The sequence below is a fragment of the Sinohyriopsis cumingii genome, chromosome 1 (genome assembly GCF_028554795.1).
Source record: "Sinohyriopsis cumingii isolate HCF-2022 chromosome 1, ASM2855479v2, whole genome shotgun sequence".
In the NCBI taxonomy this organism is placed as follows: Eukaryota; Metazoa; Mollusca; class Bivalvia; order Unionida; family Unionidae; genus Sinohyriopsis; species Sinohyriopsis cumingii.
Genome location: NC_142961.1, coordinates 64,475,822 through 64,496,202, shown reverse-complemented (window position 1 = coordinate 64,496,202; position 20,381 = coordinate 64,475,822). Strand labels below are relative to the sequence as shown.

The window sequence follows — 20,381 nt, the reverse complement described above, 5'->3', positions numbered from 1 at the left end:
CTCCAGTTTTGTAAGAGTTACTGCCCATTTTTACTTGTAGCTTAATGCAGTGTATGACACAAGCTCATTAGCATACCTAGTCCAGCAGATTGCCTTGCATTTTTTTAAAATGGACTGCTGTGAATTTTGGTACAATTGCTCAGACATGCTGTTGATATTATAACTTAATTCCATAAAGTTTACTGAACCAGACAAAAAGATTAATTGGCTCACCTATATTTGGAGATAGTGAATCGGTTGTAGCAGCTGCAGAATCATGTTTAAGATTTTAAAAATTGTGTTACATACACCATATTTAAATTCATTGTTCTTCTGAATGCTCATCATTATATGTTATTGTTAGCAGCCATTGTTGTTTAATTATAAATCATTATAATAATAAATAATTACTGATCCATATGGATCATTTGTGATTATAGATTATTCAGTGATATAAAGTTTTATATGTATGCATATTATCAAACATACAATGAGGGCAATGGCTATATCCTAGCTCTTCATTCATCCCAGTGATCAAAATTTCAGACAATATGAGGCCCCATTGAAACAAAATGGGAAGGCATTCCATGGCTCCAGCAGATATCTGGTTGAACAATGAACCACCAGAAATTATGATCTGCACAGACTCCAGCACAACTGATCATGATACCCAACTCCTTTTCTCCTTTCATGCATATCAACCCCCTGGAGATTAATGACATAGCGAATACCGTACAATAGGAGCCTTTATTTGTATTAGGAAAGTGTGTTCTCATTCTTACTGTCACCTCAGCAATAGTCAAGTACATAGAAGACAAGGAGAACCAAATCCCCCAAGATCTCTTCCTTCCATTTTGGACTTTTATAAACTGGTGTCCTTGTTGAAAAGTCTGCATTCAAGTCTGCTTTACCCTTGACAGGTTCAAATTCCTAGTGCACTCACCATCCCAATGGGATCAGCTGATCCATACAACATGGTCCTTTTTACCCCTTGGCCTTCAGTCAAATCAGTACCTGCTGTGTTTAACACATTCTGAACTTTCTTGCATAATGCAGTGTTTATCACAGTTTGAGAGTATTAATGACAGCAGATGAATATGTTACCTGTCTCTTGTGCATATTTCTGGTGGAGAGACAGAGCAAAAACTACACAACAATCATAAATGATTATTGAGGTATGTAAGTATTATTTATTTTGTAAAATAAGTAGTGTAATCAGTAAATTCAGTTTTTCACAACGAGTGAATGGCATGTCTTGACTTGATAGCTTGAGTGCCATATTTCTCTTCTCATATTAGTTTTGGAACAAATCTTTATTTTGTTCAACTGTACAATGCTTTCTTCTTCTCAAAAATAATAAAAGTAAGAATAAAATGTGTGTATTGTACTTAACCAAACTACAGCATGTTTTGCCATCATGGAAGAGACGGTATAGGCCAAAACAAAGACCTCCCCAACCTTCTTGTGGATTTCAGCCTTGTCCCAAAGGCATATGCAGTCTGAGTCAGTCTGACAAGTAGGATCTTGCTTGTTTTTATGATCCATACATAGGAGGGATTATACTTAGAGTTAGGCTTTGTTGTCCTGGATCCAATACAAGGTGGTAACCCAAGACCAGATGAATTTCTTGTGTTTTAGCTTGTAAGGTTAGGGCAGTCATCACTGGTATGGCATTTGAGTACAACTGCTTCTAAACATGTGTGGAGGTCTTCGATAACATCCTAAAGATTTTACCTCAGAGACCTCCAATCCCAAAGATTTAAGTTTGACCAAATGGGACTTAAATCAGCAACATGATAGGTACCATCCCAGGCAGTTCAGCAGCACAACAAGTACCATCCCAGATAGCTGAGTTTGACCAGGTGGGACTTTGTACAATCCCAGACCATTCAGCAGCACAAAGGTACCATCCCAAAGAGCTAAGTTTGAACAGGTGGGACTTTGTACCATCCTACACCGTTCAGCAGCACAAAGGTACCATTCCATATAGCTGAGTTCGAACAGGTGGAACTTTGTACCATCCCAGACCATTCAGCAGCACAACAAGTACCATCCCAAATGGGACTTTGTATCATCTCAGACCATTCATCAGCACAAAATGTACCATTCCAAAGAGCTGAGTTTGACCAGGTGGGACTTTGTACCATCCCAGCAGCTGTGCTACAACATGGGTTACTCTTATGCTGCATTTGCAGGAACAAATCTTTTTTATTTAAACTATGTTCATGCATAGTACCAGGTGCTAACCCTAGCCTGTATATTGCACTAAACTCAAAGCCACTCTGCATGCATTAGGAGACCAAACACAAGGTCAGCTCTGTTTTAAGGGGATTAATCTCTCCACTTTTCCCTATTACCTGTTATGACCAGGTAACATTTTTTAAGAAGAAACCAACTTTTGAAGTAAAAATAAAATCTTTCTTTAATAATACTTAAATTATATAACAAGCACACCCACCAAGGCCTCTCCTCACATTTCCATCCCAGGAGGAGTGTGCAACATCCACTCCAGTAGTAAGTGGGGATTGATGGGATTGGGGTAAGGGGATGTAACTCTCTGTACTTTGTACTCGTTACCTATTTTAATAGCGTAACATTTTTTGAACTTAAGCTGTTTCTTTGCCGAGTGGTCTAAAGCGCTCTTTGTTACAGATCACTGCCATCTCACCTCTGTCTGCGGCGGTTCGAGTCTAAGATTCAGCCAATGTGGGCATGTGAGAAAGCTTGCCAGTAGCTTCTCGTGGGTCGGTAGTTCTTTCCGGGGTTTTCCGGGTTCTTCCTCCACCATTAATACTGGCTGCCATGTATAGCCTATCGTGTGTTGAAAAATGGCGTTAAACCCCACAACAACAACAACAACTGTTTCTTTGATAATATTTAACTGATCATAATATAGAGACACCCTTCCCTTCCTGCAATTACATACCTTGATATATACTGTGCTCATCCACTCCAGTAGTAACAGATGATTAATAGGATTGGATGCAAATCCCTCTATTCTTGGGAAGACCACTTGAGTCTGACTTCCATCTTAGCAAGTTCACCCGCTACAACCTGCATCATCAGAAGTGATACATTATGGGAATTTTAAGACACCATGATGGATTTTTGCTTTGATTGAAGGCATGTTTTGCTTTATAGTCTTATTTATCAAACCTTTCCAAGCCAATGACAAATATTTAAAAGCAATAATACTCTGAGAACCTGATGACTTTGTTGCACTATGCATTTTTGTATGCATTTTGTATGAAAACTCTTCAAAATATGCATGAAGTAAATAAACTTATCTCTAATTGACAGTTCAGTCAAACATGGTGGCTCAAATTTCCTCAGTGCATTAATTCCCGTGACATAGTTTGTTGGCCTTGAAGATGACAGGAGATGTGGTAAATGTTTTATTTAGCTCATGAGGGCTGGATTTATGATGTTTTGCTTGCATATTATGATCATGAAAGTATTATTAAGCAATATATTTTACTTCAAAAATTGCTTTCTGTCCCTAATCAACACTTGAATATTTTTTAAGGTTGAGCTGATAAGGAGGGACTATGTAGCTAATGGGGGCTGGGAGACCTTTCTGTCATATGAGGATCCAGAGCAGGATATTCTAGTTGGTCTCCTCCGGCTGAGGAAGTGCTCCGAAGATACATTCCGACCGGAACTCAAAAATGGCTGCTCCATTGTTAGAGAGCTCCATGTGTATGGCAGTGTTGTCCCAGTCCATGCTAGGGATCCAACTAAATTCCAGCATCAAGTAAGTTGTTATCTGACAAGTATGGCTGACTTGATAAATCATCTTCTCATATGATTAACCTATATGATATCTTGAGAGCCAAATTTTGTAATTCATTTGAATTGAGTTCCTGTTTGTGCCATGTGCAGGGGTTTGTGGCTGCCCATCCAAAAATCAGTGGTTTCTTTGGTTTGCCAGTGTTATTTTGATAAATTATTAAATCTTGTACAGTTTAGGTTAGATGGCCAAAATTAAATAGACAGGGAATACGTTAGAAGAAGTTTGTTTAGTGTCTCATTTCTCACCTCTTTTGGAGTAATACTGGTCTTCAGCAAGCACATTTTGTGAAACCTCTTTATACACATGTCTTATGTCAGGTGTATTATTTTATGTGTTTTTCTGTCTGTCCATATGTTGGCATTTACTTTTCTTTGTAATGGTTGTAGAGATTTTCATAGTATTTTGGCTCATCAAATATATCATGACTAGCCATGCTCCCTGCCGCAAGGTTTGCTTAACTGCAGTTATGATCTTATGAGGCCATATATTCTGCAGTAAAAAGGTGGTCTTCAAAGGGGCCTTTCAAGAGGTGGTCCACTGTCTATATCATAACTTGACAGTGTGCTGCATACCATAGATTCCAGTGTTAAAGTCGAGGCCAGATATAATTATGTAACTTGTATCCTTTCCAGAGTATATATTTGGAACCACTATAGATATTGTATTAAACCTTTGCCATTGATATATGAAACTCAGACAGTTCATTTGGTGATGTGCACACTTACCCCTTTGATCTTGAATCCAGAGTCACAATCATTGGAAAATTTCATAAAGGTTTTGATTAATTTTTTTCTTTCATTTTCTTATAAGTCCCAAACCTTTTGATAAATTTGCATGCTTGGAATGAATTATTATGAAGCTAAGAGAATTATTCCTGCAGTGTGCTCACTTAGCCTTAGGCTCAAGATCACATATTTTACAAGAAGGATTTGTTCATATGCTCAACTTGCAGGACCGGGTCTTCTTTACTTTTTTTATAGAATATAGTTTTGGATAAATAGGATAGTGTATCATTAATATCGACATAACCTTAGAAATACAGAGAATACTTTTATAACATTTTATGTCATTATAAGAGCATAAAAGTTTGGGTTTAAAATAGTTTATTATTAACAAGGATTACTATTTATAGGCTGGCAAAGTTTTCAAGAATAAACCAATTAGAAACCTAGCACATTCATGACGTCATGAGGGTTGTAATGACATTCTCTAAACTGAGTGCACTCCTTTGGGTATAGGTGTATTCAGCACGACTTTCTCACATGGAACTGTATCACACATGCTTAGGAATGAGAAATATGTGTCACTTTTTATCACAGCGGCAGTAGTATGAAGATTCTTTGTTAATTTTAATGTTGTAAATATTGGGATTACATTATAACATGGGGTACAGGTGAGACATTGTTCTGTGGAACTGTTGTTCATGTCTCCAGGCTCTGCTGTTATGATACTTCTCTACCAAAAGTACACATTTTCACATCTCAGAGTGCTGACAATGTAATGGGGGAATTTAATGAAAATTATGTTAAAAGTTGTATCATTGAGAAATCTTGTGTAAGCATGACATTATTTTTTGTTGGTACAAAGAAAATGCCTGAGTATGCATGCATTCAGATTGAGATCTTTAACGAAAGAGGTACCAGGTACCCAAGGTTCATCTACCCAAAAGACCATTCTACCACAGAATTCTAATTTAAGTTGCATAACATGTTTTTATAATCCAGTGGTTTAGGCTGTGGTTAAAAACAGAAAAACTTTATGATTGTTTACTATTGTAGGGCTTTGGTATGTTGCTGATGGAAGAGGCTGAGAGAATTGCCTTGGAGGAGCATGGATCTCACAAGATAGCTGTGATTTCAGGTAGGCTTCTATGATAGATCACTCCATGTCTTCTTTGGTTATACAGCACAGCCTGCCATAACTGTCACCTTCAGGCAACAATTATCTCTGATCCAGCCATTTAATTTTTTTTTTCATTGTGGTGTTTTCCTTCTGTTTTATGTGAAATCATTAGCTGTATCTCCAATTCTGCCAAATTAACACATCCCAAGGCTGTCTTTTTAAGAAGTTGAGAAGAATTGTTTTCATGCATTTGTCTTTGAGCATTGAGTTACAATCAGCATTTTGATGCAGAGCTCTGATTGTTAAATGTAGGGTCACAAAACTGGAGTTGAGCTTTCCTCTTTATCCTCATCTTGATTATGTACTTGAGGATTATACAAGAATACCAAATGTGCCTACATTTATTTCTGTGAGTGTGGAGCATGTTGGTGGAAGGATCGAGAGGTTATTATGCCTGGGAGGGTTTGAGATATGTTGCACAGAAATAAATGTGAGCTCGGCATCAAAATGCTGATTGTAACTCAGTGCTCAAAGACAAATGCATGAAAACAATTCTTCTCAGCCTCTTAAAAGGACACATAAAACAGAAGGAAAACACCACAATGGAAAAAAATATGAAGTGGCTGGATAAGAGATAATTATTGCCTGAAGGTGACAACTATGGCAGGCTGTGTGGAGCATCTTGGTGGAAGGATCGAGAGGTTATTCTGCCTGGGAGGGTTTGAGATATGTTGCCCTCATATATGTACTCAAGCAAATAACACAATGAGGAGGAGCAGTCAACCTCCTTTACACTCCTTTCCCTATAAAATTCACTTCTGTTTACAGTACTGTAGCTTGGATCAGCGTTACTCTTACTGCCAGTGAATGCATCATCAGCATTAAGAGCCAGTGTGAAAGTTTGTTTTTATTAAATTCAGGTACAGTGTTTACAGGTCCAGACAAGTTACCATTTTCAATAGAATCCTATTGTCTTAATGGAAAGTACTTAGGAACTACCTGCATGTCCGTCTGTTCATATATACAGATATTCATATTGATGTATGTACATAATTACTTGTGTAATGTCATTGAACTCTTCACCTTAAAAACTAGATATAATAGTCCTATAGATAGAGATTTTAGACACATTTGAACATGTTCTTCAGGGTATGGCTGGGTAGAGGTGACTTTGCATAAATTTCAAATAAATCTCTATTTGTATATCTCATATGTCAGAGAACTGGCATGTGACCCACATGTCAACATGTTATACATGGAATTGATGCACGGTTCAAAACATACATTATTGAAATTCCTACCATATAACCATATATATGCTTACAGGGCATTACAAAAACCCAATAAAATCCATGTATACATGTAGCTGACAGTATCTCTGGAGTATCATTACTCTTCAGGAACTTGGCACCTGGGTCATAACTTGAAAACAATAATAATCCCCACACAAGAACTATGTATGTACTTATTGGATATGGAAAGACTAAGGCACATACTTAACTGAAATGTGCCCTTGGTACAGTCCTTACTCTTAGGGCCTAACAGAGACTCAAGTTTCAGGGTGGAGGTCAAATACAGATGCATGGAGATAAATGTTTTACAAAGGCAGATTTCTAGTTTTCATTTAAGTAGAAAAAAATAGTATAAAGCATTTAAATCACATGTAATTATGAGTAAAAACTCAGAACTACAAAACAAGGACCTTAATTTGAATTCTGCAAAGAGCTCTTTGAGATTACTAACAAGCTAATGTCAAGGAACAAATGTATCCCACTTCCAACTACCTTCTCTCTAGTTGACCTTCCAGACCTGTTCGCAAATTTCTTCTGTGACAAAGTACAAACCATTAGAAATAAGCTTGACAACCCAATTTCAATTGACTCGTCGTCACCATACAGTTGGGATACAGAATTTCAGAGGCAACCATTAGCAGCATTTGAACCTGTCTCTATGGATTTAGTACATACAATCATGATGAAGAGTGCACCAAAGTCATGTGAACTTGATCCAATTCCAACATCACTGCTGCTTGATTGCTTTGATCCAGTATTGCCTTCACTAACTGATGTTATTAATACCTCTCTCTCATTCAGGGGATTCCCATCATTTTTCAAAACCACCATTGTAAAGCATCTGCTGAAGAAACCAACACTTGACCATAATGATTTAAAGAACTGCCGCCCAGTTTGTAATCACCCATTCATTTCAAAAATCTTAGAAAACGTTGTTCTATCCCAACTTGTATCTCATCTGAGTTCAAACAATCTTTTTAGCAATGTACGATCTGCATATTGCCCTTGCCACAGTACTGAAAGTACTCTTCTAAAAGTAGTTAATGACATTCTCTCTGCTTTGGATAGCGGAAAGATTACAGTGCTCACCCTCCTTGATTTGTCTGCAGCATTTGACACAATAGACCATGATATATTACTTCACCGTCTTCAGCATTCATGATACAGCCTTACTGTGGTTCAAGTCCTACTTGGTCAACAGGACACAAATTGTGTCTGCAAATGGATTACGCTCCAGCCCGGTTAATCTTTGTTGTGGTATTCCACAGGGGTCTGTTCTTGGACCTTTTCTCTTCATTCTATACACTCAGCCGCTCTCAAGTGTCATAGATCATCATCCAGTGTCTCACTAATTGTACGATGACAACACCCAAATTTACAAATCTAGCCACCCAACTGAAGTTGATACTACAATCCAAGGTGTAGAGAGGTGCATTTCTGATGTGAAATCATGGATGACATTTAGCAAGCTACAGATGAATGATGATAAAACTGAGGCCATTCTGATCACAACACAAAGACTTTCTCAATGACATCCTTTACCTCAAACAATAAATATCAGTAACACCAACATTAAATTTACACAGTCAGTACGAAACTTAAGTGTCACTCTGGACAGTACTCTCACGTTGCACCAACATGTCATGAACATATGAAAGGCTGCATATCTTGAGCTGAGACGCATCAGCTCCATTCGCAAATATCTGTCAGTTGATGCCACTAAAACACTTGTATGTTCATTAGTACTTTCAAGACTGGACTATTGTAAGTCAATTCTGTCTGGTTCATCTCAATATCTACTTCAGAAACTTCAAAAAATTCCAAACACAGCTGCTCGGATCATACTTAGAGTACCATGATCAGAGCACACCTCCCCACTGCTCTGTACCCTACACTGGCTATCCATTCGATCCAGAATCAAACACAAAATTTGTTCTCCGTGCTACGTTTCACTGTCGGACTCTAGTCCAACATACCTATCCGACCTCACCCATGTGTACAGTGTACACACCAGCAAGATACTTATGCTCCTCTTCTGACAATCATATACTCATTATTCCCAGTACAAAAGAAAAGTCATATGGACAACATTCTTTTGCATACCAGGGCCCAGCAATGTGGAATGATTTGCCCACTGAACTTGGACACAAAGACACAGTAATCCCATTCAAGAGTGCTCTTAAAAACTCACTTATTTTGACTGCAAGAACAAACTTAAAGACCTAATAATGTTCCCTACTTTAAATATTTACAGCATGTTTTTATGTTTTCTAATTTCATGGTGTTTGTTTTCTGTAATAGTATCATTTTATATGTTTTTTTATGTTATAGGTGTTGTCTAATGTTGTAAAGCACTTAGAGCTTCTAAAGATTAGGCGCTATACAAAGTCCTCATTATTATTATTATTATAAGTACTTATAATTTGAATTCTGATTTTTTTTATAATGTAACGTGAGATCTTAATTGAAGTTATCATCCACCAGTTTTGTGACTTGTTTATTATAATACTTCAGCATGTGTTTATATTTGCTTTTCAGGTGTTGGAACAAGGAATTATTATCGAAAGATTGGATATGAATTGGAAGGACAGTACATGGTCAAGTCCTTGTGATACGTGACCTACATTTGTTTACATGACCTACATTTATTTCTTGAAGAAGAGTTAAAATTATGATCTGTGACCAACATTTATTAACATGACCTACATTTGTTTCTATGAAGATGAGTTAAAATCATGATCTGTGATAAAGAATAGCCGTCAGAAAATAATTGTGAACAAAGGAGTCCAAGCTTTGAGGAGTCAGACTTTGACTTTTTCCTGAAAAGTGGAGTATCTGGCAGAACATTTATAATAGATTTTGCTGGCCACTGGCTTCTTGTAAGAACATACAAATGCTTAGCAATAATTTATACACTTATGCAGAATTGTCGCCATTAACTCTGCATTCAGATCATAAGTAATTTGAACTCCTTACCACTCAGTGTTATTGAACTTGAACATAAAATATGTAGAAGCCACATTTGTGTTGTCTTTTCTTTCAAGTATGATATGATAATTTGTTTTACACATATGACATCTTGATTTAGATTTTGGTTTGCATTGTGTCATTATTTATCCCACATCCAGTTTTAATTGGAATTAACTGAACACCCATAGAAAAGCAGCCTAGGCTAAGTGACCTCAAATACTATTTCATTTATTCAAAAGGACAAAAGTATGATGCCATCAATCAGTCATACATAGTGTGAGGTTATGTCAGTAAAAGTGAGAGAGAACTTTCAGTCAATGCATGAGATGGATCACGAATGCAGTGATTTGTCAAATTAAGATATATATTTCCCATTTTTTACATTTGTTTTTTTTTCTCCAAAATTAATGACCATGATTTGATTCATTCATCAAATAGCAAAACACAAACTTCAAAATAAATTCTGTTTTGCATATTTCATCATCAGATGGAATGTAACCACTATCAGCCAAGTCATGTAGGCTGTCTAGCTAAAACCAATGATGAGTTTTGGGGTTGAATGAAATGAGTCTACTGTGTGCATTTATATATGCATACATTATATTGTCGATAAATCAGTTACATCATAAAACGTGATCTTGATATAAAACTACTCTTTTTGTGCAGTTTTTCTCCATATAACAAGCACTTGGATGTCCAGATAAGTAAATATAATCTACTTTTGAAATCAGAAAGCTTTGTAAAAACAGTACATATCTTAATCTGAAAACAGATTCTGCTACATGAACTTTAACCTTGCCATTGTTTATGGTTGAATAGTAGTATTGTTGAACCTTTTAGAAGCTCATTGGCAGGAAGTTTACCTTGTTTACATACCTTAAGATGACTGAAAAAGACAGAAAATAAAAACTACTTTCAGATTTTAGTTAAAGAAAACTTTAACCTGCTGAAGCTTGTACCCAGTATTATCCCTAAGTTGACTAAATCAATCTAAACTATATGCATTGCTCATCGAACATCATGATTCTCCACAGTGAGAACCCCCACCCTCCTGTTCTTTGGTCCAGACATTCCATTGACTAGGCCAAGGTGTTGTATATAATACAATGAATGGAGGCATTTTAGTACAGTTAGTGCACTCTATTATACAATGCGCTGGATTCATGCTATAAAACTGGATATGTGGAATGAAAAATCCACAAATTTCAGAACATGAAACCCACCATTGGGGAGTGTCAACCCTGGTGTAGAACAGGTCATTGAGATGAGGTGGTATTGTGGCAGTTTAATATTGGATACACATATCTGACACGTGCATACCTCCTGAAGTGTGAACATACCCTACCAGTGTCCACATTCTACAATGTTGTTGATTGTGTCATCTTCCTTCCTCAGGGACATAGTATTTTGATATGAAATCTATGAAGAAGTCTTATGACAACATAACACCTGAGAAATTCTTGGACTTTTAGAGGGAATGCAGTTTATATAACACATTTTGACTAAATCTTATAAGGATTTTCGATGTTTTAACATTATCTTGTATTTTATATACCTTATATAAAATTGTAACATCCTTGCCACTTATATTTCTATTGTTTTACATTTGTTTGGAAAGGACTTTATTCCTAATTCTTTGTACAGTTTTATTTTTAAATACGTAATTTTAGTACTTAGTTTTAATTGACACTGTATGGCTATAATTATAATAAGATGCTGTTAAACACTCATACAGACATACTACATACTTTAAAATCAGATTTTAGACATTGCTACAAGTTTAAAAAGATCATGTAATAATTAACATCTAAGAATGCTTGCCAGCTTTGTACTTTTTCCCTGTCTAAATTCTGCATTTGTATTTGACAAAGTTTTACCACTTCTGGTATATAATATATGGAAGAAAAAAGTATTCATATTTTTCAGACTTCTTCATATGGGCATGCGCTATCAATTAGTATCTTGTTCTGCTGAGATAGGCATACATGTCATTACAATGGTTGTTTGATTGATTGGTATTTAATTGCCCATCAGCACTTGGAAGATTATACCATGCCAAGATAGCAAGAATACTCTTCTGGTCACAAGTTCTGTGTCAGAAATCCATTTTTTCCCAGCCTCAGAGCCATTTTTCTTCTCTATCTTAATATACTCACTGATTTTCCCCACAAAATAATGACCATAGTGTAGACTTCCCTCCCAAAAAAAATCCCATATTAACATTTTACTGAGATATAATTGTGCCTAAGTGGCAAAATATGGGCTGTATATTTCATGAGATATTTGTCCCAAACACTGCAACAATTCAGCCGCATACACAAACATATATGCATTACTTTTTGTCACCATTTTTGTATGACAGCAAGTTTAACAATTTCAGAGAAGGGAGAAAACATACTCTGTAGTACTTAATTCCAAGTGGATAAATTACTCAAGACTAGAAGTTCCAGGTGGAAAGTTGACCCAGTCAACATTTTTTTGGGTGGGTGGAGGGAAATCAGCTTTGGGAAAATCTGTCCTGTGAAACCATGCTGACTACAGAGCCATTGTGGCTCATACTGAGTGTCATTACAAATTGTGTTTGGGTATTGATCGAAGTGTAAATTCTACCTTATCACTCATAAAGTAACGATATTCTGATGTTAACTTAGTGAATTTGATGGTATGGTCTGTCCAACATCCATAAATTTTTTGTTAACTGAAGTTTGTTATCACTACTTCTTTCAAACTAGATGGAGTATTGCAAAGAAACTTAATTTACACATTCATCCTAAGGTCTATTTGGTCCTAATTGAATATGCTCGGTTAATCTAATAAAAATTCTCGGTCATCTAGTATGGCTGCTATAGTGACCATCTTGAAAATCTTGTGCTCCAGAATGGATTGTCATGCAACATGTGGTAACCACCTAAAGATTTCTTATGAAGTCTTCTTTGTCCTAAATGAAAATAGTGCTGATATGATGTCCAATTTAGCTGCCCTAAGTGGTCATTTTGAAAATCATGTTGCTTTTCTTCGGAACAGAAAATCACATTCACATAGGGTTTTCACTATAAGACTTATGATAACTAGCTGATCCTAAATGAAAAGGATCCTCTTGGCAATCCATTATTGCCATAACTGTGGCCATCTTTAACGATCTGTTTTTAATACTACACCTGAATTCCAGTATGACTACCAATCTTGTTATTGCAACTCCTGAATAGAAAGTCACATCATCAGAGGGTTTTCAGCAGAACACCCTGGGACAACATAAAGCTTCACGATGCTGGACATGGCACTCGCCAAATGGAACCCATCACAACCAGATCGACTACATACTGGTTCAAAACCGTTACCGATCTGGCATCAATAGAGCAAAAACAAGGATATTCCCAGGTGCTGATGTTGGGAGTGATCACGACCTCATGATTATGAACTTCCGAGTGAGGCTGAAGAAAATTAACAAGCCAAAGAACATCAGGCTCAAATTCAACCTTGAACAACTGAAGGACCCTAACATCTGCAAGTAATTCCAAGCCACAATTGGAGGAAAATTTGCTCCACTCCTTGTGATGGATGGTGATGTCAATGAGATGACAGACACCTTCAACACAGTCATGACAGCAGCTGCCAAAGACATCATTGGCCTCCATTGCCCGAAGAAAAAACCCTGGGTTACAGAAGAGATTCTGAAGTTGTGTGATGCCCGAAGAGGACTAAAAAACACCAGACACACAACAGGGGCATTGAAGTACCGAGAAATAAACAAGAATATCAGAAAAAACTTGAGCAAAGCAAAAGAAAATTGGATTGGACAAAAGTGCACAGAACTGGAGAACAGTCTGATAAAGAATAACAGCAAAAAGGCATTCCAAATTGTGAAAGACCTCACCAGACAGAAACAACCAAGAGTCAGTACCATTCAAGACAAAAATGGAAAATGCCTCACAGAAGCGAGTGACATAGCAGAAAGATGGACTGAGTATTGCAAAGAACTCTACAACCATCAGTCCACAGGGGACCCAGAGGTACTTGAAGTTCCAAACTCCTCAAATGATGATGACTTCCCCATTCTCAAAGAAGAGGTGGAGTCAGCAATAAGAGCACTGAAGAATGGGAAGGCAGCTGGTGTAGACAACATCCCAGCTGAACTTATCAAGAATGGGGGAGAATCAGTGAAAGAGCTACTAACAAAAATCTGCAACAAGATCTGGCAGACAGGTGAATGGCCAACACAATGGACCCAGTCACTGATTATAACACTTCCCAAAAAAGGCAATCTCTAGCTGTGCCAAAATTACAGAACTATCAGTTTGATCAGCCATGCTAGTAAGGTAATGCTGAAGATCATCTTGAACAGACTGAAACCACAAGCAGAAGAAATAATTGCTGAAGAATGGGCCAGGTTCGGGAGTGGAAGAAGCACAACAGAAGAAATATTCAATCTCAGGGTTCTGTGCGAAAAGTACTCGCAACACCAACAAGACATCTATCATGTGTTCATAGATTTCAAAAAGGCCTTTGACAGAGTGTGGCATGAGGCATTGTGGGCCACAATAAAGAAGTATAACATGGGTCAAAAGTTAACCAGTACCATCAAGCAGCTGTATGCCAAGGCTACCAGTGCAGTAATTGCCCAAGGTGCTGTGGGGGACTGGTTCCAGACAACAGTGGGAGTGCGTCAAGGCTGTCTCCTGTCACCCACACTTTTCAACATCTACTTAGAGCGCATCATGAGCGAAGCCCTGGAAAACCACTGTGGGACAGCATTGGAGGGCGTAACATCACCAACCTCCACTTTGTAGACAACATTGATGGGCTGGCAGGCAGTGAAGACGAGCTAGCCACCTTAGTGAAGAACCTGGATGAAACATCTTCCAGATTTGACATGGAGATAAGCGCTGAGAAGACAAAACTGATGACAAATAGTGGCAAACAAATCTCAGCCAAGATTAAAGTCAGAGGACATGAACTGGAAACAGTGAGCCAGTTCAAATATCTTGGTTCCATAATCACTGAAGAGGGATCAAGAGCAGAAATTTTGTCAAGAGCAGCACAAACAATGGCAGCTATGTCAAAGCTAAGACCCATCTGGAGAGACAAGAATATCTGTCTGAAAACTAAAATCAGACTATTGCGAGCTCTAGTCATCTCAGTCTTTTTGTACTCATGTGAGGCATGGACCCTGACAGCAGAATTACAACGAAGAATCCAGTCACTTGAAATGAGATGCTACACCATCCTTGGCATCTCTTACATGGACCACATCACAAATGAAGAAGTGCGTAACACCATCAGGCACGAAGTAGGCCAATATGAGGACCTCCTCACCACCGTCAAAAAGAGAAAGCTGAAATGGTATGGCCATGTCACTCGAGCCAACAGTCTATCCACAACAGTCCTGCAGGGCAGCGTCCAGGGTGGCAGAAGGAGAGGTAGACAGAAAAAAGTGGACTGACAACATCACAGAATGGACCAGGAAAAGTTTTGCGGAGACACAGGCATTGGCACATGATCATGACAAGTGGAGGGAACTGGTCAGATGTTCAGCAGCACAGTGCCTCAACGACCACACTAGGTCATGAGACTGATGATGATGATGATGATGATGATTTCTTATGATGTCTAGATAGTCCCTAATGAAAATATTGTTACTGCTACTCCACCTGAATAGTTGCTTATTTCAAAATGGGGTTTTTCTTTTTTTTTACTTAAAGGCTTCTTAGTTTGTCCTAAATGCAAATGCAAATGGTGCTGACCTAACCTCCAAGTTGGCCAACACAGCAGCCAGTTTGAAAATTATCTTGCTGAATTAGGGGTATTATTCAGGTTATCTTCATTATTATCATAATTGCTAATTTTATCAGCCAATCCTATGAAGTCTTTAATCTATTTGTTTGGGAGACTAAGCAGTGTGGCTTAAGAGCATCAATCAGTGTGGAAAACAATTTAATTTACTTTCAAAGCTGCATTTCCATTGACTAGTTCAAGGGTCAGCAGAACATGAAACCTAAGTGGTTGCTGTCAGATCTTCTCATAGGACAGTGGGGATCTGATTTTAATCAAAATTGATTTAAAATGGAAAGAAGGCTGGAACCTGAAATTAGACTCCCGAAGATATTGCTGTATAAGTGAATACCCAATTACATTGCAGAAAATTCAGTAAATTCATAATGTGTATGCAATATTTCCGTGTTTGGTGATCATTTGTTTCTTGAGAGCTAGTACAGTATAATGTTTTACACTAACCCAGTTGTATAGGGAGATGACAACACTAAAGTAAAAGTTATATATAAAAAAATAGCTCACTACTGCAACCAAAACCAATCCTGTAGGGATATGACAAGAAAAGCAAAAGTAAAAAATTTCTAGCAGATCAGCATTGCATTTTTTTACATATAAATAGTTGCACGTCATTTAAAATGGTAAAGGGAGAAAAGGCTCTTAGTGTTTTGGAAGGTACACTTATTTCATTAAGAGTTTCTTAGTTTGGTAGTAGTACCCCTCTTGCACAGCTAACCCAAGATATATTTTTTTCATTTTTAAAATATAGAAAACATCAATAGAGAATATTTGAAAAGTAAAACACCCACTAAAATATAGTATAAAAATTGGTTTTTTTTAGAGTATCAAACATGGTTTAAAATATTTGACAAAATTATGTATTTAAATAAAGTACATGTACATAGCTATGAAAAAATTAATGGCATTACGAAAGGTATATAGGAATTAACTCAGTACCACCTCATTGTTTGTGAAAAGTTGTTTCTTTACAGTAGATCAAATACTACAATCAAAATATTATAATGTATATGCTTGCTTATAAATTGTTTCAAACTGCAGAAAGCAAGGATCCTTATCTTCCATAGCATAATGCACCTGTAGATTATGGTCTGTGTTGTTTGTTCTACTGATTACTCCTAACAAACTGCAGACCCAGATCTGCTGGTGCTTTATGCACTGGCAGAAACTTGTCTGTGCAGTTCACAGTTTAACTTGTAAGCAAATATATATACGGTAAGCTCCATGATTAGGAAATATTTTAAAATATTTGTACAAGGCAAAGATGTATATGGTAATCTCCATGATTTGGAAATATTTTAAAATATTTGTACAAGGCAAAGATGTATATGGTAATCTCCATGATTTGGAAATATTTGTACAAGGCAAAGATGTATATGGTAATCTCCATGATTTGGAAATATTTTAAAATATTTGTACAAGGCAAAGATGTATATGGTAATCTCCATGATTTGGAAATATTTTAAAATATTTGTACAAGGCAAATATATATATGGTAATCTCCATGATTTGGAAATATTTTAAAATATTTGTACAAGGCAAAGATGTATATGGTAATCTCCATGATTTGGAAATATTTGTACAAGGCAAAGATGTATATGATAATCTCCATGATTTGGAAATATTTGTACAAGGCAAAGATGTATATGGTAATCTCCATGATTTGGAAATATTTTAAAATATTTGTACAAGGCAAATATATATATGGTAATCTCCATAATTTGGAAGTATTTGTACAAGGCATTGATATATATGACAAACTCCATGATTATGAAATATTTTAAAATATTTGTACAAGGCAAAGATGTATATGGTAATCTCCATGATTTGGAAGTATTTGTACAAGGCATTGATATATATGACAAACTCCATGATTATGAAATATTTTAAAATATTTGTACAAGGCAAATATATATATATATATATATATATATATATATATATATATATATATATATATATATATATATATATATATATATATGGTAATCTCCATGATTAGGAAATATTTTAAAATTTTTGTACAAGGCAAATATATATATATATATGGTAATCTCCATGATTTGGAAATATTTGTACAAGGCAAAGATACCTTGTGAACACAGAAAGAAAAACTACAGTGAGGGAATGGTCTTGTATGGGTTCATTCATGAGAACCACATGAAACAATGGCAGGTATTTCAATAAATAAAAGATAGGCTCATGCAATTGAGACAAAATTACCATGTGAACACATGAAGCAACATAGAAGTCGCAAAGATTTCAAAGATGAGCTGGTCTCATGTGGGATTCCCACACAAAGATGAGCTTATCTCAAGAGAATCACATACAAAGAGAAGCTTATCTCAAGAGAATCACATACAAAAGAAAGAGCTTGTCTCATGTGGGATTCATTTACAAAGACACTTATGACAAAGTAATTAAAAAATGAGTTTACAGTGCACAAAGTCAGATCATGAAGTGTAGATAATTATTTTCTGTAAGAAAGGCACCCTTAAGTGACTGGTAAGTGGTGCATGCATTTCTGATGTAATTACGTCCCATGGACTGAATTGCAGCAAGGTGGGCATTTTATCTAAAATTATGATAATGATCCAGGGTTAAATTTGAAAGACAACACATAAATGAATCAAAATTGACAACTTTGATACCTGATGCATTAACACAAGTGGAGAAAAAAGTTGCAGCTTGCTCTAATGTCTTCCAGCGTAAAAAGATTTAGGAGAATGTATAGACAATGTTTCTGAGTAGAATAATATTTAAAAGACAAATTTAATTCAAAGAAACAAGCATAGTTTCCATGGTGGAAATAATAAAGATTTGTATGGATTTTTCTATGACATTGACCAATGTTTGAAGAAGAGTTTTCAAAATTCAACAATTTGGCATAGTGAAAACTATCAGACTTATTGATGAGATATATAAATGACCAACAAATACAGGTGAGCAAGCTGAGCATATTTTGTTTCCCCAAAGAACAATATTTATAATAAATAATGCTATTGCATGTTTATTTGACATTTTAGTGTTGCAAAGTGAAAAAAATCACCATTTAAAGATTTTTAAAAATGAATTTCATAAATCTGTAATTGTATATGAATTATTGAAAATATTATAAAGTAGCATGAAAGAAACAATATTAAATCTGTAGAGGAATCAAATTAAGGAGAAAAATGCTTGCTGACTACCATTACATTGAAATTTGCATCATCACAGATAAATATACATAAAATACTATTGTAAAATATACCTCAGTATTCCAAAAACACCAGAAAAATGATCAGAGTACAAACACTATTACAAATTTTCTGGATAACTGAATGAAAAAAATACAAATTGTCCAGTTGAAAAAATTAAAAAATTGACACAAATTAAAAGTTCTATATATTTATACTTCGGGATTTTAAAGTTTCACTGTGGCTGTGCACAACGAAACTGATACACATGTATCGTATGTTCTTTTGTCAGAGGCAACTTATACAGAATGAATAATCCTGGATAAATAGTTTCCATTTGAGTTTTGTTTGTACCATAAATCAATCTACTAGAGATTATAAACCAATAGTTTGCAGAGGTACAGATTGTATTCAAGTATTTTTTCATATGAAGAATTCATACCATAATCAATTGTGTTCACAGCTGGAGGACAACATTTTCTTTAAGCAAACAAAAATCTGTGAGGTAGAAATAGGTGAAAACAAAGAGATCATTACAGTTTAACAGATATAGAAGTCCAGAAAGGAATGAATGCAATTTAAATGACAAATATCCAAATTACATAACTTGGCTGGTTATGACAGTCATCTGTTAGATAACAGGAGTACCATGAACATTATATGCCCATTTCATGTTTAATATTCCTCAATATAGGCTCTGGTAGGGTTTAATTTAGTCTGTAGATTATTGACCAATGTGTCTCACTATTTGCTTATTAGATTTACAATGAAATTAAACTTAAGACCCACAGATTGACAGATTCATTTCTTATTATGCAAAATCCAGTTTTCTTTTGATTTACATTGACCTTGATCTTTGACCTTTTGACCAAAAAATCAGGAGGCCTCTTCCTTTGGTCAAGGTATGAGGTCACAAACTTAAACTAGTTTATTCTTACACTTTGTAATCTTGACCTTTGATATTTTGACCTTTTGACCCCAAAATTAATTGGCTTCTTCCCTATCCAAAGCATAGTCTATCTACAAACTTTGGTAAAGGTAGATGACCAAAAGCTGACTTTTTTTCACACAACATTTTTCATTTCCCAACCATAGTAACCTTGACCTTTGATTCCAAAATTGACAGGCTTTGCCTTATATTATGTACAAGACATCCACGAAGGTTTTCAGTCTTAGCAAGTTATGTGTACTTTTGTTGTTCATCAAGAAACACTTGGTGGCTTCTATAAACTGTTGACTCAGTTGGAAACCCCAGGAATAAACCATATTTGACAGACATTCTGGTCCCTGAAATGTATTCTATTGCTGAGTTGTAAAAGATTTCTTGATTATTTTAGGTGCTTGATTTGCACATATCAAAACAGCCATAAAATTCACTCCATGTGAATGAAGCGTGAGACTTTTCTCCCCTTAATGATATATTCATCAAAGCAAATTCTATATTTGTCAGTGATTGCGTATTTGATTCCAAAGTTATTGCAACAAACTGGAGAGACATGTTTTTTAGTTCATAGTCATGGTTACCACATTCTTTCAAGTGGCCTA

The 20,381-nt window shown here is 36.0% G+C and overlaps 1 protein-coding gene across 1 annotated transcript in view; it reads left to right on the top strand.

The window, feature by feature from the left end:
- LOC149807007 (elongator complex protein 3) overlaps positions 1–9,925 on the top strand; it is a 71,277-nt gene extending 61,352 nt beyond the window's left edge. Inside the window, exons 15-17 of the mRNA XM_089960581.1 lie at positions 3,506–3,733; positions 5,551–5,632; positions 9,445–9,925. Of these exons, the coding sequence (XP_089816707.1) occupies positions 3,506–3,733; positions 5,551–5,632; positions 9,445–9,518 (384 nt within the window). The 3' untranslated portion in view covers positions 9,519–9,925. The remainder of the gene's footprint in view (positions 1–3,505; positions 3,734–5,550; positions 5,633–9,444) is intronic.
- Positions 9,926–20,381: the final 10,456 nt, after the last annotated feature.